Genomic DNA, 23,354 nt, shown 5'->3' on the forward strand with positions numbered 1-23,354 from the left:
GAGTCCACTTGTGAATCCACTTGTGATCTGCAATACCCAACTGCCGTCCGTTCGAACGAAGACTAAAAGCGCAACAAAGTGTTAAAACATGTCGAGTGGGTCACTTTGGCACTCGAAAGGTACTCACAGGGCGCCACGTTTCATCCTTTTGAACTGTATAGTGTGCCTATTTACCTTACCCGTCATCTTTTAAAAGTGCCGCCACAAGGCTGTAATGGTAGAGTATTAGTGGTTCAATAGGGCTAGCTTTGTGGAGCTCAACAACCCAAAGTACAGGAAATCGCCTTCACCTGGTTTCGCTCGCTGTACAAACGTACCTGTTTTGTGTTGCAAAACGGACGGAGAACACATTGAGAGGTCACTTTCTTATTCGTACACGTGATGTGTCACTCTGTTTAGACCTACATCGTGATGAGGTAGGTGCTGCAATGCCTTGATGCACGAACGGGGAAGCATGAGACCCGCTTTAGTCATTTCCAAGTAGCACCACATACTTCCGAGCCTCCACGATTTCAAAAATAAAAATAGCTAATAATAATGTTTCTAATTCTAATAATAAAATTATTATTTAATTTTTTTTTTTTTCATATTTTCTGTTATTGAATTTCAATTAGATAATATAGCTATAGGCATTCAATCTCCCGCAAAAGGTTGTCAAAGTGCAGTGTTCTGTGGAGTGCCTTCAGTTGTTTGTCAGCAAAGCCACCATCGTCACTGGATTAAGCAAGGCAAGTAAGTTAAAGCTGGAACGAGGAATCCTTTTTTCAATTTGTTTATGTTGCGGATGCTCTCTAACGAGAAGGCACCTGCATCGGCGACCCGGGCCACACAGGAAGCCAACACGAAAATTATTGAAATCGAGGCCTGTAACGCAGATACGGTGAAGAGAATGACCCTGGGTGCCTCGAGGCTGTGGAGACCAGTTATGATTAGATGCGTAATTTTGAGCTTATCCCATGCAGTGAAACAATTACATTGCATTGCTTAAAACGTAAAACTAAGCTCCTGAGTTTGGACGGCGATGCACAAGACAGAAAGTAATCATTACTCCTGTAGAAGTAGTATCTCCTGTTCAACGCGGAATAGAAACATTAACTTTCAACTTGAGAAGATAAGACAGCGAAAAGTATTACCCGAAAAAAAATAAAAGTAGAAATCTGCGGTTTTCACCAACGTGTATATATTGGCATGGACAGGGACAGTCGAAATGGCGTTATCGTGGCGAGACCAGTGGAGATTTCGACTTGCAACGGCAGACGCCTACGAGTAAGCACACATGCCAATGTTGGCGAGCCGAATGTTGCCTTCGCCACCCGGAACCGCGTTGACGGAAAACGAAATCGTCGTATGCCTGCCCGATGCCGTAATCTGCACCACCGGCGCCTGGATCCACGTATGGGTGCGCCCAACGTGTAACTGGATCGTCTCGACGACCACACCGTTCTGGAGGACGGTGAGGGTCGGGTTCTTGCTGGCGGCCAGGATGAAGTAGCTGAAGGAGATGTCGTAGACGGTACCAGGAACGGTCGTCACGACGTGCGAGATGGCTGCCCAGATGTGGCCGGACTCAAGGTGAGCACAGCTGACACCGTGGGCGTAGCAGTTGGGGTTCACCTCGGCATTGCCCGTGCCGGAGACGGTCCAGGCAGGTGGAAGCCTTTTGTTGGAGAAATCGCCGTCGACGATGAAGTTGCCGGAGCAGGTGGCGCTCGCGCTGGCAGACGACGAAACGGACGAAATCGACCAGACTGACGAGACAGTCGACGAGACTGGCGGCGACGACACCGACGACACCGACGACACCGACGACACCGACGACACAGACGAAGAGACCCAAGACGGCTTGCATCTGGAGCCCTTGGCGGCGCCGACCCAAGTCAGCCCGACGGCAAGAATGAAAGAGGCCTTCATAGTGGTTTAGGTGGTATTTGTCTTGTCGAGACGCTTTGGAGTTGGTTGTGATTGCCGCTGTTGGTCGGCGAAATAAGAATAATTTTAAGAAGAAAATATGGATTACGGGAGACGATTTTACAAACATACGGCAAGGGGGGCAAGTGCGCCCTTTTAAAACGGGGTAGCCCTATGGCAATTGTCACCGTCACACTCAAAAATACGACGTTGGTGAAAACAAATCAACAAAAAAGTTTAAAACATGTGGCACTCGATCGAGGGGATAGTTGTCTGTTGTTGTTGTTGTTCACCCCTTATTATCAGCCGCTCGGAGCCATTCGCGATCCAGTACAGCGTAAATATTGGAACATGTCTAATTTCGAAAACAGCCACCGATGCCCTTTCCCCAACCGGAATGGATGGGATGCCCATTGGCTCAATCGGCGTCAAGGAACAGAACAACACAAGCGGCGGGGCCAGGGAGCCGGGAACGGGGGTATGCATACCCAATGTGAAGGACAAAGGCGTCGTCAGACGAAACTGGCATGGAGTTAGGGGAGCACAACGGCAACGGTGGAAGATCAGAAACAACGGCGACAACTTTAATGTGTTGCTAGTTTGGGTCGGTGGGGATACCAGAAGAGAAAAGGCGAAAGCGGGCCAGATTATTCAGGGCTTGATGCTGAAACGGCGGACGACGATGGTCGGGTATATTTGGGCTGGGTGGGCTCGAATGCGCAAAGTGACCCAACGCAACTGCCCAAGCTCACCGAGCCTAAGAAATTACATGCCGGCTGGGATTTGAATACGCTACCAAAAGGTTCCCAACTCAATGTCCATATTTGAGAATGGCCGAGACATGAATCATTATCATGGAGCTTCCCATATGTGGCCTATGTGAGCACCAAGATAGTGGCGATGTCGAAGCGGCGACAACAAAGTTGAAGACGTTTCGCATGCATGTCGACGCACCTCGGATGTTTATTGTTTCGTGCGTACCCCTGCTATGAACTAGCGGTATTCAAATGCCTCGGTGAACACACGGCCAAGTGCTCCGTAAACGAAACCACATTCATCAACGTATGTGAAGGACCGTATTGGCCTAGACGAAAGTGCCATTTTTGATACAACCATAGCAAGGGATGACGATGTTTTACCGAATATATGCCGGTATTGCCATTTTCCAACTTTCAGACACAAACATGACCATCGTAGAAGTCGGAGTTGATGTGTTTGTTTTGTGACGTCGTGTATATCTCCGGTGCAGCTGCTTGTGTTCCGTGGTAGACTTTTAGAACATACCCAACATGTGTACCGGCATATGCATCGATGTAGTTCTGTGGCATTGACAGCGTCATGTTGCATCGGTACACAACTGTTTACTGTTTTTAATGTGTCGAATAAAAATGGGTATAAAACGGCTACATTGAAGCGGTTCGGAAAACCAAACAGCACCACCCACGCTGGTTTGAATACGACATGAAGTACGACTTGTGTAGCACAACGTTTTTAAATTAAGCAGCACATGTCGGCATTCAATAATAATATATTTGTGCAGAACGTGCATATCACATTCCAGAAAGGACGCCACCAACTGTACTACACGATCTGGTCATGTGACTGGAACTGTGATCACCCAACACTCGACAGCGCATGCGCGGCCGACCCGCTGAGTTCGTGTGAAATGATTGGTTGGGTTTGTTTGGGCTTGGTTAGACGGTACGTACTGATCGCGATTGATACACGAAGGGTTTGGCACGAAGATAGCAGTGAGATGTACCCAGCTTCATCATTTAGTGCGCATTGTAACCAATATCCCATCCTTTCGTTTAGTTAGTTTCACTCGCTCGCGTGCGTTGCAGCCGAGAGGAATTGGCTGCACGACGGTGCTGGACCACAACTATTCGACTTGATTTCCGCAATATACCAATGTGGCATACAACAGCCAGAGTCCTTACTCAGACAGACGATATCATCATACCATCGTAAGGTTTCAAGTCACTGGGGATGAGTCTGGATCGCTCAGCTGGCGTACGTCACTCAACTTCAATTTTGAATAGTATTTTTCAATTGTAACAACTTTAACCATCTGGGAACACAACGATGCGAGGAGTAAATTTTGAGATACGTAAGCAACCATAGTAGCTTTGTGACAAAACAAACGACTCAGAAAAGAAACACAGCGAAAGGGATTATCGAAGTAAAGCCATATCCACTCCCGCAACACTCATAAACCAGCCACCTAACGCAGTATAGAACGCCTTTTCTTTGGCTTGGCTGTTTCCAAGGCCGTAAACTCCTTCCACACTTTTTGGACGTGCTTGTCGTTCTGCGCAATGTGTTTGAAATACTCTTCATGCCCGGACAGGATCGCGGCGACTTTGTCCATGATTTCGTTTTCTGCCGCTTCGTTGTCCAGATGCGCCTCGAAAATGGCCGCAATGATGTAGCTGTGAAAGCGCGTCAGTTTGGGACCCTGCTCAGGCGTGGGCTCCACTGTCTTCTTGAAGTCGTGCCTGGCTACCATGTAGTCCCATAGACGGCGTTGGACCTTTTCGAGTTCCCAAACATTGCTGACGGTATTGCGAGGATCTTGAATCATGGCTTGTTCCCATTCGAACCGGTGCCACTGCAGACACGTCTCGCCATTGGGCCGCGGCAGACGCAGCGCATCCACGATCCCGTACACGGCGAGCTCGGCGACGGTCAGTCGGTAGTGTACAATAGCCTGTAGGTCCCAGTGGTCGTCCTCGCTTCCGACGCCTCCGCTGTCCGGGTCCGGCGGCAGCGTGTTCTGTCCGGTCATGGCGCATCGATCCATGAAATAATACAGCATATGGTTGTAGCCACCATTCTCTTCACCGGGGCATTGCTGCTTCATTAATTGCACAATGTTCTTGATCCGCTCTTTGAGCGCGCTGCCGTGCAACGGTCCAAGTCCAGCGCCGTCCTGCGAGTGGCTGCGACTCCGTTGGATGGGCAAGGCTGCATTGATGGACCGGATGGTCGGTTCTTTCTCTTGGTACCAGTCCAAAGCTTGGTGTCCAGCTTGAGACGGGCCTATCTTGGCGAATTCTGGGTTGTTGGGCGACGGATCTAAATTCGATTTGGACTGCTCGCTGCCGGTGTATGGGTAGGTCTCGAGTCTGGCCCACCGCTGGGCAAACGATGCCAGCTGGATCGCCGTCGTCTGGTTCCAGGACAGACCCCATTCATCATCCTGGCTTGAAAAGGAGAAGCGGTGCTGATCAACGAGGCGATGCCTTTTGTTGCAGGCTCGGCGGACGGACCGACAAAGCTCAATGAATGTTTTCGTCTTGAGCTTTTCAGCCGACGTATTGTCCAGAGACATTAGCTTTGCATCGGCGTCGGTTCGGTCCTGGTCGGTGAGTTGTCCCTCCACCTCGTCTGTCGCGGACTGGAGCGTGTCGACAATGGAACTCGCAAACACAGAGCCAGAGTATCGCGAAATACTTTGGGATGCTGTCCATGACAACGATTCCGTGTCTGCGCGAGCAGCTGTCATAGTGCTTACATTGATGTCTGGTGACAAGCTCCATCCACCAGAGTAACATGCCGTCGTGAGGAGGCAGACAGAAACGTAAAGGTTTAAAACACCTTGGAGGCGCGTAATCGATACCGTTCGTGCCTGTCTTCCGTACCCAAACACAAACTCGTGTCCTTCCAAACCATGGCTACAAACAATGATAAGAACAGACCCGAAGGTCTTTTTGGCTGTCTTCGTGACGTTCGCAACATGACGTAGGAAGACGTCGTCCATATTAGAGCCCCCGACAACCTCGACAGGGGTAATCCTGTTGTTTTCAAGGATGTCGTCGCTGAGGACAACCTTTCTGTCATGGTAAGGGTTCCCGTGAACATACTTCCCGTACTTGTCAACAAGTGCCTTAGGGTCCTTAATACCGCACGTGTCAGTTCTCCATCAGTTCTCTTCCCATTATCTTTCAGTTCTCTTCAGTTCTCCATTTACTTTCATTTAAACCCCCCTCGATGTCAAACCTCGGTTCTTACCGCAGCAGTTAGCCAGGTTTGGCTGGCTCCCAGTCCTTTGAAAAGGATATTAAATGCAAAAAGGTCGGCATAAAACCACCCATCCACATTGTGTCCCGCCCTGTGTAAGGGAATAGGGCAAGCTGCGAGGATATGCGTGTTGGTAGAGATGCGCGGTGGTGTCGACACAGGAAACGACAGCACAGACCAGTTCGGGTTGCGAAATATCAAGTCCTTTTCCATCCTGTGCTTTCTTGTGAGTATCGGTAAACTGATCTCGGGGTGACAAATTGCGTAACGACGTTAAAACTAGGTCGAACACTCTTGTGAACTGTATGGGAGCTGGCGACAGGAAGAAAAAGAGGAGAGGATGGAAGCAAAGTGTCAGTCGTGGCGAGGACGTGAAGGAGGACGAGAGAAGCGAAGCTGAACAGACACCTGAAAAAAATGAACCTTATCTACAATGTTGGAACATCACATGACATGTGGTAAACTGCGCGACATAGGCGCAGGTGAACGCGGTCATCGTATCATTCACTGATGGAAACAAAACTTACTAACACGGACATGACTGTACATCATACTTGCTAGTTCCACATAATCAACCAACAGGTTAGCATTTTAAATATTCACTGTAATTTAGTAGAAACCTTCGGGAAATGACAAATCCTCCAGCCTTGGCAATCATAAATTACAGCAAACCTTCATCACGAAATTGGACGATCGGTGGTTCCTTGGACCTTGAGTATAATGTTGCTGGTTAATCAATACACGAATTGAGTAAAAGTAATAAAATAAACAGCTATGTTATATAAACAAAAAACTAGTCTCTTAGAGGACAATAGGTGCTTTAGACTGCCTCTCGTAACCCGGATCTGTCTTCGGTGGCGAACCAAGCGAGGGCGTTAAAGAGATGACTACGAAAATGAGTTCGTCAGATTCGAGGCATGTTTGAAAGTTGAACAGTTTTATTTTGGCAGTCACTTTCACTACACGAGAAAGCAATAGTACAAAGAAAGTCAGCGTAATTTGAATATGTAGAATGCGGAAGTATTATCCGTATTATCCATCAACCGGGTCACCAGTTCGCAACCTAGTTCGACGAACTCCCTTTTTCCCATTTGCCTCTCACCGTCTGTCTCAAAGACAAAGAAGCAACTACGGAAGAACTCACAAAATAAAATAAAATAAATACATGGAAAAAACCTCCACAGACAAGTGCAAAAAAAATAAAAAAAATCTCGTGGCCAGCGGGACGACAAACGAGTAAAAAAAAAGAGGAAGCGAGGACAAAGAAGCACAAACGAAACAGAAAACGAGACAAAATGACAGACACTCATACGCCCAGCGAAGAACAAAACCCAAAGACTTAACAGTACCTGCTTTAGAGACACGATCTTGCACATCAGAGCAGTGGGTGCATCAACCTGCTAACGACGGCTATGACGAAACTTTCGCTTCAGAGTCTGCCGAATAGAATGGTACCGACGCGCCGACACCAGCACCTCGCGGCTCGACCGGGCGACAGACGTGTAGTAGCTTTGATGCCGATTGAGAATTTCGATGACCTGGTCCATGATGGCATTTTCGGCAGCCTCGCTGCCGAGGTGTGCCTCGAAAATGGCCGCAATCACATACCTGTGGAAGCGGATAAAGTGCGGGCCCTGGTCGATCGTGGGCGCCAGCATTTCGAAAAAAGAGCGCTTAGAGAGGTAGGACCACACCCGCCCCATTCGGACGTCAAGTTGTGCTCCGTTCGCGGCCCTGTTCCGTGGATCCGCTACCATGCGGTTCACCCATGCGTTGCGGTCCCAATGCAGACAGTCCTGGCCATTGGGTCGAGGTAGTTGCAATGCATCCACAATGCTGTGAGTTGCAAAATCCGACGCCGTGGTCCGGTACTGCACGATAGAGAACAGGTTCCAGTTGGCCATACCCATAGAGCTGCCCTCGATGCCATCGTCGTCGTTGTCGTCGTCGTCGTCGTCGCTATCGTACTCGAGCGTACTACGGCCGGACGCGGCACATCTGGAATAAAATCCATCCAGCAAGTGCCAGTAACCACGGAGCTGGTCTCCTGGACACGAGTTCTTCATGTCATCCACAAGTCGATTGATGTGTCGGGCCATGGCGGCATCCTCTATAGACCCGAGACCGGCATTTTTCTGCAGTGGCAACAGCCACTGGCTTGGCCGCACGGGAAGTTCCGTATTGACGGACCGGATTGTTGGAACTGTGTCCGGTCTTGGCTGATTGTAGCCTTGGTGGTGCTGTCCTGTCCGTGTCTGTGCCCCAGCGGTCGTGCCTCCGCCTGTGCGCGAAGGGCCAGCTGCGCCAAAGGATGGGTTGCTTGGCGACGGATCCAGATTCGCCTTAGCTTCTTCGCTGCCGGTGTAAGGGTAGTCTTCCAGCTTGGCCCAACGGCTGGCAAAATCTGCCAAGGGAGAAGACATGGAATAATGCCAGGGAATCCCCCACTCGTCGTCTTGACTAGAAAACTTAAAATAATGCTCACTGGCTAGGCGGTTCATTGTATGGCTGGACAGATGCACGGACCTGCAGAACTCCATAAACGATTTCGTGGCAAGCTTTTTCGCTGACTTTCTGTCGAGCTTCGAGAGAGTTTCGTCTACATTGGCCATGTCTTGTGTGGTGATTTGTTGTCCCAGCTCGTCGGTCGCGGATTTCATAGCGTCGATAATGCTGCTCGCAAAAACAGATCCAGAGTATCTTGAGATACTTTGGCTAGCCGTCCATGAGTTCGACTCCTCTTTGACATCTGCAGCTGTCATCGTACTAATGTTGATGTCCGGACTGACGCTCCACCCTCCCGAGTAGCATGCTGTGGTTAGGAGACAGACGGGAACATAGCGATGCAAGACACCCTGCACGCGCGTGATTGAAATTTTCGGTCCCCTGCCCTCTCCGGACCCGAAAGAGAAGTCATGGTTAGGTAGTCCGTGGCAGCAGACGATGAGAAGCACCGTGCCCCGTGTGCGCTTTGCTGTTTCCGTGACCTTGGCTACATGTTTTAGAAATGTATCGCCTAAGTCCTTGTGTTTCACGACAGTGACGGGCGTAATTTGGCCTTTTTCGAGAATGTTTCTGCTGAGAACAACTTTACGCGTCTGGTACGGATTGCCATGAACGTAATTACCGTACCGTTTGACAAGAGCGGCAGGGTCCTGCATATAAACATGTCAGCCACCGTTAACATGTCCATCAGTATTGCGCTAGAGACGGCATGGGCATACCGCTGCTGTAAGCCAAGTCTGGCTGGCGCCAAGTCCTTTAAATAGCAAGTTAAAGGCATAGAAATCGGCCAAGAACCAGCCATCCATATCGTGACCTGCGTAATGCTGTTGCACTGGGCATACTGCCAGGATATGTGTGCTGTTCTGTATCTGCGGCGGCGTAGACGTCGTAAACGATGACGTAGATAGGTTTGGATTTTTGAAAAATACTGCCTCCTTGAACCCCTTGGTGATGTTATCCATGTTTTCGGTTGCCATGGTCCGTGTAATTGGCAAGACCAAGACGTGGAGTCCGTGGTTTGGGGTAGGATCAAGGAAAGAGGAATAACGGAAAAAATAGGGATAAGAAGAGGGATAAAAAGAGGACAAAAAGGAAAAAAAGAAGAAGAGGAACAAGAGGAAGATGACGACGAAGAAAGACAAGGAAGAGATGAGGAACAAAAACAGGAAGAAGAGGAAGAGGAAAGAAAGAAAATCAAGTAAAATCCAGTTTAGGCCTGTCCGAGTTCAGGTTCAACGCAACCACAAACACAAAGAGAAGCTTGCTGAGATGAACTTAAGCAGAGACTCAAAATTGGTGTCGAATGTTATCGAGATTGCAAGACGGACGAGAAAGGACAAATTAGTATGTAGTGAGGCACCGGAGACTGAATCTCAAAACAAAGAAGAGGGAGAGTCAATGCAAAAGGCGAGGGAAGATCTGGTGAACTTTATATACCACACAGAGAACCATACAAGCTGAATCATCCAGCGCGATCGAGTACGTACATCACCAACGGGCTCCTGATTTCACAAAACAGAGTCAACCTATGTCCAAGAACCCGACAACGTGATTGGTCGATGCTTTTTCAGCGAAGTGACGCGGTTTGACTCCGTGTAAGGAAGGTACGACAGCCTCAAAACGTGTTACTGACTCCACTAATGTCACTGACATCAACTACGATTAAGTGTGTCATACAGCGAATGAAGAAACTAGGCGACAGAGACACTAGTAGCAATGTCGTTAATCACCTTCTCGCGGCGTCTCTATGTGAAAGCAGACGAGGGTATAACGATGTCGACAATTGACATGACCGATCGTTTGGGTGGCAAAGCACGCCATTGCGTCGTGGGACAAGCGACACCGGCTTGAATGTACCAAACGGGATATCACAGCGAATGAGCATTTTGCAAGAAGGTATCAATGTCGATGAGAGGACTGGAGATGCGTCAGACGGAAAATGCAGAAGCGAGTAAGCGTGATGCGAAACAATATTGCTGAAAATTATCGTGCCAGAAAATACATGTGAAAAAATGAATCCGAGAAGAAACCGTTTCGAGGGTGTCGCGCACCTCGTGTTACACACGCTTAGTCATCGGACATACACCCGTTGGCTTGCATTGTCACTGATGTATCCTCCCGGTCACTCACTACGTCCGGCCTAGTTTCTTCGCAGTTGACAGCACGCACTGGATGCTATATACACTGTACTGAGGCTTGCTACTGTAGTCGCAGATGTAGACAACGACCTATCCTTCCCGCGCCTTGTTTCCACAGGCGCCCCTCACACTACTGGATCTCCGCCGACATATGGTACTTGCCGTTCTTCTGGACAACAACGTCCCATACAGGACGGGGCCTTTCGCCCGCCGTCTTACCTCGTGTGCGAATCTGGTACGTGTCGCCGGCGTAGAGGGGCCGTAGGGCGCGGTAGTGGATGCGTTGGGGCCCCGTGACGTTGCCGGTGGCGTCTTGCCAGTAATTGAGCAAGTTGATGAGGTTCAGCGGGCCGTGCACGACCAGGCCATTCTGCTTCTCCATGCTCTGCGTCCAGTCCTCGTTGTAGTGGATCTTGTGGCCGTTAAAGGTCAGCGCCGAGAAGCGGAAGAGTGCGACGGGCGACCAGCAAAAGTGACGGACTAGGTCCGTGGCGTTCTCTGAAATGCTCGCGGCGCCCGAGGCGGCCGTCGAGCGTGTGCAGTCCATTACGTCGTGGACGGTTGACGGGCCCTTGTATGACAGAAACGGGGCGCCTGGCAATGTCGATGCTGACGTTAGCGTCTCCGTGTCGGGCGCCACGGCGGGCTGAAAGATCCACGACCGCCGGTCCACGACGGCCAGCCCTCGGGGCGTCCACAGCTCCTTTTCGACCTCGACAAGCACCATGCCGTGGCCGCTCGACTTGCTCAATTTGGGCGTCGCGCTGACGAGCCGCGTGCGCTCTTCGGCCACCTCGCCCACGCGCAGGCCGTCGCGGCCGCCGCTGACCGTGTCCGTCGTCCACTCCATGCGCCCGCCGGCCCACATGCGCCGCGTAAAGGGTGCTGGCGCGTTGAATGTGCGGTCGGTGCCGTCCGGACCCAGATCGGCCTCGAGCCCACCTGGCGCAAAGTAGGCGAGGTGATAGCCGGCGGGAACAGGCGTGCCATCGGGCAGGGCGGCATCGTCGGTCACAGTGACGCCCGAGACAGACGGGCGGCCCAGCGTCCAGGCCATTTTGGCCAGTTGATTGGCGTCGATGTACTGGTGACGGACGACGGTTGCAGTGCCGTGGGCGGCCATGAGCCTCTCGGCGGCCTCGGCGGCCGCCATATTTGTGTTGCTACTGGCGCTTGGGCGAGTCGACGTCGTCGTGAAATATCGACTCGCGGCAGAGGCGGTCCTCAAGAAGGACCGCCTTGGTCGAATTAGCAGCATTGTTCTTGTAGAGTTCATTGTAACAGTAAAGGCGCTGATTCAGTAGACTGTTCCAAGCAGAAGGAGGCCACGACAGTGTTTGAATTAGGAGGCACGATCACCTTATGACAGTACTTTGTACTGTTGTAGACTGCCCGCCCGCGCCAATCACCGCTGGCCGAGTCGGCTTATTCGCTAAACGCCGTCACTAGCGTCAAGTAGCCGAGTTGAGCGGGGACTGCCAGCGAGAACATTTACACAACGCTGGAGCACAACTCTTAGGCTACTTCAGGGCACGTACAGCGGGGCAAAAAACAAAGTTTGGTCAACGTATGATTGTCGCCCAGTAAATCGACAATTAACAAACAATACAGAGTATGGCATGATGCTCCCCTCCTCCTCTTCATCCATACACCTACCACAGTCTGTCCCGTTTGTCCACCGTAGTATCACACCCTCTCACACCGTCCCCAATACGTCGGTCGTGCTGTCGACACCGACATTGGACGCCAGAGCCAGACTGGTATTGTCCAACGACCCCCAATAACCACAGAGCCCACCGCCTTCGCCCAGGGTGAGGTGGTCCGTCTCCATCTGCGAGAAGAGGTAGATTTGCTGTTCTTCTAGCGTGGGCACGGCCTCTGCCCATGGGGTGCGGGAGAGTAGGTCGGACCCGCTCATTGGCGATGGGTCTGCACATGCGAGACTAGGCCGCTCATTGCAGTCGTTGCCATCGATGCAGGCAAAGAAGGACAATTGGTCGGCCGGATTGTTCAAGGACATTGCCGGCCACGGCCCGGATGCGGTCCCGGATACAACCCCGGCACGGTCCGAGTCCGGTGCTGGGGACGTGGCGGTCATTGTGGCTGCGCGTACAGTGTGATCGCCGACGGCCATGCTCGTATTGGTATTAGTTCCCGGAAAGGTCCCGGCGCCGACAGACAGGCGCGCCGCGGTAGACCGGTCCAGGTAGCGGAAGAACAGCTCCAGAATCCAGTTGCGGACGTCCCAGGTGCGCTGGAGCTCCTGTAGGCCGAGCAGGCAGACCTTGGCGCGGTGCTCGGCAATGGTCAAAACACCGCCCGCGGCCGTGCCGCTGCTTGTGCCATAGCTCCTACCAGCGGCGGCACCAGTGGCACCCGGCTGCCCAGGCCGGCTTTGTGCAGCGAGCCGGCGCAGGTGAATGGTATGCATGCAGAGCGTGTTGAACAGGTTGGTGATGGTGTGGACGGGGGCGTGCCGCAGGCAGGCCAGAAGAGACGGAACAGCCACGAGGTCTTCGACAATGCGCGAATTCCGCGAGGCGGCGTGGAGTGCAATGCGGCATTCGCCCTCCGCGGCATGCGAAGCACTCTGGCTGATGTAGGCCGGGCGGTAAATCAAAATCAGCAGGTTGTTGTAGCTCAAGTGGAGGAGGCGCGTGTAAAACGTGGACGGCGTGGCGCTGCTGCCGGCCGCATCCTCCGAGCACGTCTCTGAGAATTCCTCCGCGCACTCCAAGAACGGCGAGTGGGCGTCGAGCGGAGGCGGCTTCCATGCCCGCAGCTCTTTGCGGAGCGTGGCTTTGCAGGCGGCCGTCAGGGCCTGGCCAGGTGCGTAGCCCTGGCGGATGATGGTGCCCAGAATGCGTGCAAGCCCGGTGGCCCCGACCTGGAACGCGATGCCGTCATGATGCACGGCACCCGCGAATGCAAATTCAAAGTCGTGGGCCTCCAGCATGGCGACGTCGCAGTCTTCGTCGCGGATGCGGCTGGGCAGTCCGAGCGCGGCGGCACACTGCTGCTCCCGCGTGTAGATGCTCCACCAGAGCCGCTGTTTGAGCTGGCGTAGCTGACGAGCAGGCGCTCCGGCTGTCGTCGTCGTCGTTGACGTTCCCGCGTTTGCGCTCGATGTCGTCCCCGGCGTGGCCACCACGCTTGCCACCCGCACAGTCGACCGGTGCATGGCTTTGCTCTGGGCCAAGCTGATGGCCGTCGCCAACCAGTGGCGCGTGTCTTTTTCCAAAAAGGGCCCCGTGCGCCAGAAGCTCATGAGAAAGACGGCTTGAATGACAGTCACCTTGTCGCGCTCGTAGTCGGCGTCGTACAAGTCCTTGCAGCGGTTGTAGTAGATGTATTTCTGTCGCTGCGTCGTGTTGTGTCCGTTATCGTCGTCGTCATCTTCTGTTGTGCCGCCGCCACCGCCCGCATGGATTGCCCCGATAAAGAGCATGGCCTGTAGGAGGAGCGGCGACAGTGTACCCGCCTTTTGTTTCTGGCGCGTGTCGGCCTCGTCTACGACGGCATAGCACGGGTGGAACCAGCGGAAGTAGGCGTCGAGCAGCCGGTCGACGGTCGCGGCGGGCGGGACAGTGAGGGCACCGGCTGTCTGCAGAAATTGCATCTGGATGCGCCGTCGCTCGGCCGCCCAGATCGGCTTGCCGTTTCCGCCGCTGCGGCAGCCGTCGCTCAGACGCCCGCCATTTCTGTCACCGCCCTGCATCATCAGCATCGCCTTGCTCTCCACGTCGTGCGCGTCGGCCTGGGGCACTTGGTGGAGGAGGTGAGCGGTCGTGCTGCTGGGTGACGTGCTGTCGGGCGGCGTAACGGCACAGTTGTCAGCGGCGTCAGCTTGGACGTATCGTAGCGTGTTGGACTCGCCCAAAAAGACGGACGATGTTTCTGCATCGGCGTCCGCTTCGGTATTTGTGGCACCATGCCGTGCGGCTGGCATCGTCACGGGTGTCGCAGGCGCGATGGATATGTGGTGGGGCTCAGCGTCTGTGTGTTTGTAGTCGTGGTCGCGTTTGCTGTCGTGGTCTCTCAGCAACGTGACCAGGGCTTCAGATGCAGCGACTTCGTCGCCGTGCGTCGACGGCGCCGACGTTGACATCGTAATGGACGTTGTTTTCGATGCCGTCTTGGATGCCGCTGTCCGCTTTCTCGGATGTTTGCCTCGCCGCGACTCCCGCACCTCACACCGCTGCCCGTCCACCAGGCAGTTCCGACACGGCATCGACTCGGTCACAGTGCACTTGACGCGCCGCGCGTTGCACGCGATGCATGCCTGCCGTGCACGTTTGCCAATCGGCTGCATCGTGTTGGAGGCGAGTGATCGTATGCATGAGTTAAGTTGCTAGCAATAGACTGTTGTCACATATCAGCAGCAGCATAGCCGTTGCGATTGCGATTGAGGTGAGGTGAGGTGAATTTTGTCGACAACAGCCGACTTGGCCTTCTATATCGGAAAACGCTCCCAGACAATCCCAGGAATCCTCTCTACAACATCCATTGTTCATGGCCGTCGTTGTAGTCGACCTCCCTGTGGACACAGACCGAGACCGTTTTGACGGATTGCCCAGCGATGTATTTCAGTTGAAAAACAGTCGATTCTGTTCGTAACTTTGGTCGTGTGCCTGCTTTCTGGCGTGACTGGACTGCCGCTAAGAGATTCCCGGTCGATCGGCCGGGGTTAGCATGGGGTGAATACGAGGTGTTGAGCGGCTTTGAGCAGTCTTACCAGCACACCCTAGCCGTTGGCCACTAAACTAATAGACCATATAACCGAGCAAGGAGCCGAGCAAGTAGCCGATAAAGAACCTTGGTGGTTCTGACTAATAAGGTGAGACGAGGGCTCCCCACTTTGCATCAGCAAGTGTGAGAACGGTACGAATGTACAACATACTTCAGAGCTGTTATCGAGCCTTTCGTGTTAGAGCTCTTTATTTTGTCAGCTGGCTTAGTGGTAGCAGTCTGGTTCCTATAACAAGGCTGACTCGACACGTGATATGGCCTCTCACCTTAGACGGTTATAAATACATTCCGACTGTCGTTTCTCCCTCTTCTCCCGTCTGTCACTTCTTTCCCTGCACCGCGCCAATTAAGTTCGCCTTTCTTTATTATAAATGAGGAATAAACGAAATCATTACCTGCAGCCCCCCAATACGCCGTAAACACATGGCTTTACCGGAAAACGAGCATAGCCTGGCGCCAGCGCCGGCCGAGTTGGTAAGTGATTTATATACCTCCATACTAGTAGTGCGGGCTTTTTCTTTTGGGTGTGGTCAGGAGTAGAATACTTTGACAATTCTCACACTTATAACGCTCAATAGGTCGCGGTTCCCACTTTACAACACGCGACAACGACAACGGCGACGTCGACGGTGGCGGCGGCGGACGACCTACGGCTCTAGGACCTTAAAACGTACAAGCACTGCCATGAGATCTTCGTAGCTTGCGTTTCCGCGTCGCCTGGAAGTGGAGTGGCAGCAACCTGCCCGACCACTACCGTCACATTACATAGCCGAGGGCCTACCAGCAAGGTCGCTCCCCACTCGGGTTCGCCTGCGCCTTCGCTTACGCTAATGCAGCCGCTTACCACGCTCACTGTGCCACTATCGGTCGCGGCGTTCGGCACGGCCCTAACAATAGTCCGTGGCTTTACGGACCTCGGTACGGACGGCCTACCGGACGGCGACGGCGGCGACAACGTGGTCCAGCTGTATACCGTGTCTACGTACGGAGAGTACGCTGTTCTGGAACATATTTTTCGTGATGGTCGCGTTCCTGTGTGGAAGTGGTTGAAACCGGCAGGTCCGTACGGCCCGTTGCGAGGTTTCTGGGAGACAGAGTTAACGCAGGCGTTGGAGGACGGCCAATGGCGTGGCGGCACGGGTCTAATGCTTTTGGTGACCGGCGTTTCGGAGGCGACGCGCGAGTCGCTCGTTGGGCGCCGGTCGAGCTCACTCAAGGTGTTAACGTGCTAGACGGTACAAATGCACCTCCCAAGGGTAGATAGCTTTGGGAGTTGATAATGTTAGTGGAGTTATTTGAAATATGACTGTGAGAAGATATGACGGCTAAAGAATACCCAACATGTTTTAAATGGAAAAGGGGCAAGCGGTGCTTGGTCTACCATGCCGGAAACAGGAGTACTAGTTCATTTAGGAGCCTCCTAGGACTTGTGCGTGCAGTCCGGTACACAGTACTCAAACAACAGCGCAGAGATTGATATTCAGTACACAGAAGAAAACAAATAACTGGCAGGGTCAGGCACGACCACATGTACAGAACACATGGGATGGCTTCTAATACAATACGGCTCTGGAAAGTAGATAAGGACGTAGTTCTCACACGAACACCTTGATGGCTACGGCATGTTTTGTGGGGGAGTGGCTAGTTCTCTAGAAGTATGTTGTGTTAATAGTCGTACGTTACATAAAATCAAATCAAACCATCTATCACACTACGTTATACAGACAAGTGGCTGGTAGACGTGTTACGACGTGGGTGTTACGACGCAGGTTGGTGTCCTAAGATCTCTGTCTCGTTGGGTTGAGAATAGAGATAGTTTGCACACTTTGTAACTTGGGAAACAAACCCAAATGCAAGTTGTTATCGTAAGTAAGATGGAAGTGGAAAAGTTTGGTACCGACCCGACGTTTCTTCGTACGTGATATTAGCCTTTAATTTGTGTTGGATATGGGACAGAAATAGAAGAAAAAAACAGGAGAGGAGGGGGTAAATATAAGAAAGGAAAGGAAAAATAAATGAAGAAAACAGAAAGGAAGAAGCGAGAGACATTGACGGCTAAGACCACAAACAGGGCGTGCGACGAAGGACAGTTGTGGAAAGGAAAGAAGATGAAAGAAAACAAGAATAAAAGAGAAAAAAGAAAGAAGCGGGAGACATCGACAGCAAGGATCACAAACAGAGCACTGTGCCAGTTTGGGCACGGTGTGCGACGAAGGACACTTGTATACCTTGCCCTGTATATTCTTTTTCGTCCGTTTTTTAATACACACAGAATCGTTATAAATACAGAAGATGTCTTAGTTTAACTTTAGACACGAAGTTCCTTTATTATTTAGTCAATCACCACTGTCATAATCACCTCTTAGGTTCTCCCTCTTAAATATTTCATATCATTCCTCCTTCTCTCTACCTCTGTCTACTCAGAATGCCGTTGCCAAAGACGATGTCCCTAGTGTTTGCGACCATCGCTTTATTAGTTGGCTCGCTTTATTAGTTGGCCGCATCACTGCAACGGCGGTTACGACCTTTCGCACTTCCGACGGCAAAGTGGTGACCATGAAGCTGGTCGAGTCAGGAGAATTTTCCAACCGCGTAAACATTAGCGACGTCCTGCTCGTTCCGACTACACATCGAAACAAGACCGCCGCAGGGACAGCTGCCAAGCGAGCCGCTGAGCCGCTGGCCATTAATCCCGTGGCAGAACCTGCCGTGGCGCGGCTGGGAAAGCGCGATGAGATCGGGTGCTACCTGCCCCAGATGTCGGCCAATCTCGACGACTGCAGCAACATCTGCAACTTCATGCGGCAGTACGGTGGCAACCTGGCCATCATCCCCGCCTTTGACGAAGTTTATTGGGAGCTGGACACCTGCACACTGGGTGCGACCAACCGTACGCCATGCACCAAGGTTGTTCCTTATGAGTTCTTTACACCGTACTGCTACAACATAATCAGCGAATGCATCTTTTATAGCCGGGACGGATACTTTGACATTGAAAGTAACGGCATGTCTGCGGCTTTGTTTGGGGATCCAGCGGCGCCCGCCTATTCTCCGTTGGCGTGCTAGAATGACGAAACATTATTGGGGAATGAGAGCGATGAGCAGCATAAATACTCTTTCAGCTTAGGAGTTGCAAGACGTATTTCACATACCATAATGCATTAGTACGAAGTGAGGATGTGTAACCCCCTCACTTACGCACAGTTGTACTTCTTGCCTTTCTGTTTACGGATATTGTCGCAGCACAGGGAATCTCCAAGTTATTCAACGCACTTCTCGGCGACTGCCACCACGCTCATCTACATCCCCATCGCCGACCACATTGCCGACACCTGACTGGCCGTCACCAGTTCTCTGACGTCACCGCCACCTGGAAAATCCCCTTTGGTTCAACGAGGGATCACAAGTCGCCGGCATCTGTGCCCAACATAGCAAGGCAGCACTGGAGGTGTTGCTGCTCAACGCCATGGCACTCACAGGCCCAATTTTCCCCTGGGATTACAAGGTGATATAACAAACCTTCCTTAGAATAATAAATCTAATATACACTTCGCGGCCCACTTCCACTGAGGAAAGGAGGCCAAGGGGTACGTTTTGTGCTTCGTTACAACTACGCGTTGTCCATCGGTGGAGTGATCTTTCTTGTGGTTAAACCCATCTTTAGAAACTCCCTTAAGATTCCACCAATGCCACTACTTTGAGCGCGTTTTCGTATTGGTCAGCATTGATGTCGGCATCCTTGTCGAGTAACAACAGGACTCTTTTCTCATAGCCTTCCGTCGATACCATTTCGTAGTGGTTAATATCTCCGCCGCCTTACTTAGAGACAGGAGTTTATTAGGTTTAAGTTTTGACAGTTTATATTTTGTGGCTATTCGTAGGAATCATAATCTGCCGTACAAGTACAGGGTCGCGCATTTAGTGGAGACAGCAAGACAGTAGAACCAAATGGCACTTACAATAGTCGCAGGAACAACGTCTACAGAAATTCCAAAGATACAAATCGTCAAAACAGCTTGTGGCCTTTACCGAAATGGCGACTGTTTTTCGTTTTCTTTTTCCTCTTCCCGTGTAAAACAGTACGGAGCTTCTTCATTTCTAGTCTTTTGAGTGACAATCGAGTGTTCGGAGGCCTTAATGTACGATACTGCGGGCAAAGCCTTTACAATACCGCACAATTTCGTAATTCGTGGACATTGATGTGTGTGAACGGAAGCGTGGGTGCGGCTCTGCTCCTTCCATTTATTGGTCTCTCATTGCATTATTGTGATTTCCCCGTCGATGCCCCTATGCGATAGAGCATAAGCTAACGTGCAGGCGGCTGAATGCGCTGACCGCGAAGGTGTTTCGCCTAAACAACGTGATGTCATTACCAAAACATATTTATGCATTTGACGGCCGCGCGGTTAAACACGACATGCCGGCTCTGAAGTGTTAGTCAACAGCCCCACCCGGAAAGGCCCCGAGATTTACATTAAATTTCCGACTACTCTTCCGTATTATAATGATCGCAAAGAAACAAAACAACAATGGACTCTCTCCACCCCAGCTACCTGACCCTGCATTACGGCACAGGCCATTCGTCCGCCACTTAATTCTTCACGTGCCATTTACACTATTATGCAAGGCGATCGGTTACACCTCCGTTAGTTTCCATTACTATCTCTCTAAGCATCCTTCTACTACTACACACCACTGCATGTGTACCACTTTATTTACATTGACGGAGGCTCCGTCCGTGAAGATTAACACCATGCGCCATGATGAGCAAATACAGCGGCGCTTAATGCTGGTGAAGAAAGGTGCCGGCTTCCGAACTCTACGACAATCAATATCATGTCGATAAATGAACTGACACAAAGTCTCCTCCAGATATTAGGAAGCTGCCGGACGGGCTCTTCCATACCACACTTTCCACATATTCTACTCTTGTAAAGGAGTACGAACCGTGACTCTCTGACGTATATTTAATTGAGAAGCATCCCTCCCTCGAGTTCTCTACTTAGCCAAGTTTTACCAAACAGCTCAACTACTGGCAGCCATCACGACTGAACCCACTCGAGTCACAAACTTTCCCCACGAGACCTCTCCTCACGCCAATATGAAGCGCAACACGCTTACTCTGAGCTATCTAGCGTCCATGTATGTTACCAAATCTACGATCCCTCTCATCCCACTCACTAACCTACTCCTAGTATCACCGCCACCATGGCTCAGCACGGCCCGCCGTCGGGGCCTGGGGGCTTCGAGGGCCCCGGCGGCAGCGGTGGTGGAGGCGGTGGTGGTTGGGGTGGCGGTGGTGCGGGCTGGCCGCATACAACGGCGTTGCCTGCCTCCACGCCGCTGCCGCCACCGCCCGAGCCCGCGCCCACTACCTGGACATCGGCCGCCACACCGCCGGCCCCACCATCGCCTGTCGAGACATGGCCGACGGTGCCGCCTGAGCCGCCCCAGGGCACCATTGCTACCACGGGAGCCACGTCCTTTACGGTCGGTCCCGACGGACTGACGACGCCCGTCGCCTTCACCACGGGCCCCAATGGCGTTGCCACCCCCGTGGCGTACACGACGGGGCCCAACGGGCTAGCCACGCCGGTGCAGTACACCACTGGACCCAACGGCCTCGAGACGCCCGTCACGCAGACGTTTGTGTCGTACACGACGGGCACAGACGGCCTGGTCACGCCCGTCACCAACGGCGTGATCTTTACGCCCTTTGTTTCCAACGGCCAGCGTCTGGCGCCATTCCGTCTGTGGTAAAAGGATTTGTTAAGTATTTGCTAGGATGTATTTTAGTGGAGTGCTACGTATATTCTTGTTTTTAGTCTTCTTACTGGTAACTTTTGTTTTGTGTTCGGGTTATACTTAGGAGGTAATGTAAGTCGATATTATAATAAATAAGTTTATTTTAAAAAACACTTCCATATTATTACAACAGCACATCCCAGGGGTAATTGACTCTACTAGATGGTCAGATTACGGACCCATGGGCCGTGCCGAGTAGGTCAGGTGATAGGATCTGGTTCGTATACCCAGTGAGACCCTGTTGAATCACCGTAGAATTAACGGCGTTTTTGTGTCATGACACCGTCCCCTTTTTGATACTTTCGTACCAACTTTGTAGACAAAGTAGTCTATCTCACTGTATTACTAGTCCCTCTTCCTCACGTTCTCTCTTCCACCGCCGGACGACAACACAACCCATAACGCCTGTTGTAAAGACAGAGATCGTACGGAGACCACCAAACCAGAAAAAAGTCAACACACGCTTCCGCTCAAGGATACGTAGAAGGAATAAGGAAGCGTCCAGCATTGTGGCGGCACTTAGACAAGGGCCAGGGACAGCTCCATGGCTATGATTGTTCCTGGATTAGAGATCTCAGAATCTCGTTGTGGGGGTCCGGGTTATAAGGGTCCTGGCCCTCGCCGCCGTTAAATCCGTTTAGCGTTGTTATGGCCCCACCGACCGCGTAAAAAGCAATAGTAAAGATATCACCAACGATTGTTACGGAGAGAACGTTGGATTTTACGTTATAGAGGAGGATTCTACCAATGTCGGCGGTTATAGACACGACGGCCTGTTTTTGTCGTGTCTATGTTAACCACTCGACCAGATTCCGATACTAGATTCACAGACAATTATAAAACGAAATACCTTACTCGCCCCTATGATCATAATACCAAAGACCGCTTCGCGCGACACCGAAACGGCGTTTACAGTGGCTCCAACCAAAGTAAAGCAATCGCGACTAGGCACAGACGAATGGCCGAATAAAGGCATCTGCCTATATAGACAGGCCGTGTCCTCCTCGCCATTTAAGGTATGTCTGTCTCCGGGGTGCTGGCTCGATTGTGAGAAAACAAATCAACAATAAGGAAAAATTTAAGACGAAAATGAAAATGAGAGAGAAGAGTGTGACTTAATACAGGATTCAATGTTAAATTCAAGGTCTAGAATACGTTGGTAAATGTTAGATTTTAAAAAGTCACGTTTAAGTCGGGTGGTAAATCCGTTTATTATTATCTTTACGGATACCTAACTCTTTGGCTGAATTCCAATTAGATCCCTATCTTATATAATAACCGTCGACATTAATATATAGACATCTATTACGACTGGTTACTCCTGGTGATAACTGATAGACAGATCTCCATATTATGGATACCGACAACACATATAGCTACCGATAACTTCACGAAACCTCTATAACGACAAAAACACGATGAATTCGTCCGTTTAGTAACCCCACGGCCACTTCCTAAAGACCTTGACTAGTAGGACTTCTAAACAGTCTACCCACGCTCCTTTTATACCTTTTAGTCTTCTTCTTTTATCGTTATAACTAAACTTTCTATACGGACTTCAGATCTAGGATAATAACTAGAAGCTTTTATAGAATTCTACTAGAGACAACATAATTTTACTAACTTTTGGGCCAAACTGTTATTTGACACATTTTAAGGGTAAAATTACACATTGAGTAAAAAGTTTTACGTATCTCAATTTCCTCACCCCCTACATTGTACGGGCTTTTTGTTTGTGCTAGATTCATTCTCCGTAGTAGAATACACACACATCTCTGCCGCAGCTATATTTCATAAATGCGGAATCCCGACCAAAAGAGGACGCCATAGAAGAAAACTGTACTGCCAACCATGCTACACTGGAGCCAAATAGCATCTTTTCATCCGATCACGGCCCTCACGCTGTCTCCGTCTCCAAAAACTGGCGACTTGGCCGACGAGCGGGGTAAATCATTTGCGATGTCGTTGATAGGTCAACAAGATGCTTGCTGACCAGCCATAAGCAGCCTCCAAATGCCAGAGCACACACGTGTAAAGCGCAGTACAGTCTCCATCCACTGAGAGGCCTCAGAGACATGCCCAAGCGCCCGTGGCGTTTTTACAAAGCTTTGTGCATATCTCAGCTTGGTACGTCGTCCTGAAATAGGCAATATTATTCACCATGGGTCGAGTCTAGGCCTTCAGGGACCGGGTGACGATTGACGACGTTGAGCACCGAGTGACACG

The 23,354-nt window shown here is 51.3% G+C and overlaps 8 protein-coding genes across 8 annotated transcripts; 3 read left to right on the top strand and 5 right to left on the bottom strand.

Moving 5' to 3' along the window:
- Nucleotides 1-1,260: 1,260 nt before the first annotated feature.
- SPBR_04005 (uncharacterized protein) lies at nucleotides 1,261-1,911 on the bottom strand (the record flags this gene model as incomplete). Its single annotated transcript, XM_040762292.1, has 1 exon — nucleotides 1,261-1,911. The coding sequence occupies one exon, from the start codon at nucleotides 1,909-1,911 to the stop codon at nucleotides 1,261-1,263; it is 651 nt and encodes a 216-aa protein (XP_040623337.1).
- Nucleotides 1,912-4,132: 2,221 nt separating this feature from the next.
- SPBR_03954 (uncharacterized protein) lies at nucleotides 4,133-5,416 on the bottom strand (the record flags this gene model as incomplete). The annotated part of the gene is made up of 1 exon (XM_040762242.1): nucleotides 4,133-5,416. One exon carries the CDS (start codon nucleotides 5,414-5,416, stop codon nucleotides 4,133-4,135), a length of 1,284 nt encoding a protein of 427 aa, XP_040623338.1.
- A 1,915-nt stretch (nucleotides 5,417-7,331) lies between these two features.
- On the bottom strand, nucleotides 7,332-8,591 carry SPBR_03957 (uncharacterized protein; the record flags this gene model as incomplete). The annotated part of the gene is made up of 3 exons (XM_040762245.1): nucleotides 7,332-7,539; nucleotides 7,624-8,335; nucleotides 8,417-8,591. The coding sequence occupies 3 exons, from the start codon at nucleotides 8,589-8,591 to the stop codon at nucleotides 7,332-7,334; spliced, it is 1,095 nt and encodes a 364-aa protein (XP_040623339.1).
- Nucleotides 8,592-10,704: 2,113 nt separating this feature from the next.
- SPBR_03976 (uncharacterized protein) lies at nucleotides 10,705-11,727 on the bottom strand (the record flags this gene model as incomplete). The annotated part of the gene is made up of 1 exon (XM_040762264.1): nucleotides 10,705-11,727. One exon carries the CDS (start codon nucleotides 11,725-11,727, stop codon nucleotides 10,705-10,707), a length of 1,023 nt encoding a protein of 340 aa, XP_040623340.1.
- Nucleotides 11,728-12,270: 543 nt separating this feature from the next.
- Nucleotides 12,271-14,886, bottom strand: SPBR_03904 (uncharacterized protein; the record flags this gene model as incomplete). The annotated part of the gene is made up of 1 exon (XM_040762192.1): nucleotides 12,271-14,886. One exon carries the CDS (start codon nucleotides 14,884-14,886, stop codon nucleotides 12,271-12,273), a length of 2,616 nt encoding a protein of 871 aa, XP_040623341.1.
- Nucleotides 14,887-16,153: 1,267 nt separating this feature from the next.
- SPBR_04015 (uncharacterized protein) lies at nucleotides 16,154-16,555 on the top strand (the record flags this gene model as incomplete). Its single annotated transcript, XM_040762302.1, has 1 exon — nucleotides 16,154-16,555. The coding sequence occupies one exon, from the start codon at nucleotides 16,154-16,156 to the stop codon at nucleotides 16,553-16,555; it is 402 nt and encodes a 133-aa protein (XP_040623342.1).
- A 1,324-nt stretch (nucleotides 16,556-17,879) lies between these two features.
- On the top strand, nucleotides 17,880-18,389 carry SPBR_04012 (uncharacterized protein; the record flags this gene model as incomplete). Its single annotated transcript, XM_040762299.1, has 1 exon — nucleotides 17,880-18,389. The coding sequence occupies one exon, from the start codon at nucleotides 17,880-17,882 to the stop codon at nucleotides 18,387-18,389; it is 510 nt and encodes a 169-aa protein (XP_040623343.1).
- Nucleotides 18,390-20,531: 2,142 nt separating this feature from the next.
- SPBR_04010 (uncharacterized protein) lies at nucleotides 20,532-21,083 on the top strand (the record flags this gene model as incomplete). The annotated part of the gene is made up of 1 exon (XM_040762297.1): nucleotides 20,532-21,083. One exon carries the CDS (start codon nucleotides 20,532-20,534, stop codon nucleotides 21,081-21,083), a length of 552 nt encoding a protein of 183 aa, XP_040623344.1.
- Nucleotides 21,084-23,354: the final 2,271 nt, after the last annotated feature.

The sequence above is a fragment of the Sporothrix brasiliensis genome (assembly GCF_000820605.1).
Source record: "Sporothrix brasiliensis 5110 chromosome Unknown Cont12, whole genome shotgun sequence".
Classification (NCBI taxonomy): domain Eukaryota; kingdom Fungi; phylum Ascomycota; class Sordariomycetes; order Ophiostomatales; family Ophiostomataceae; genus Sporothrix; species Sporothrix brasiliensis.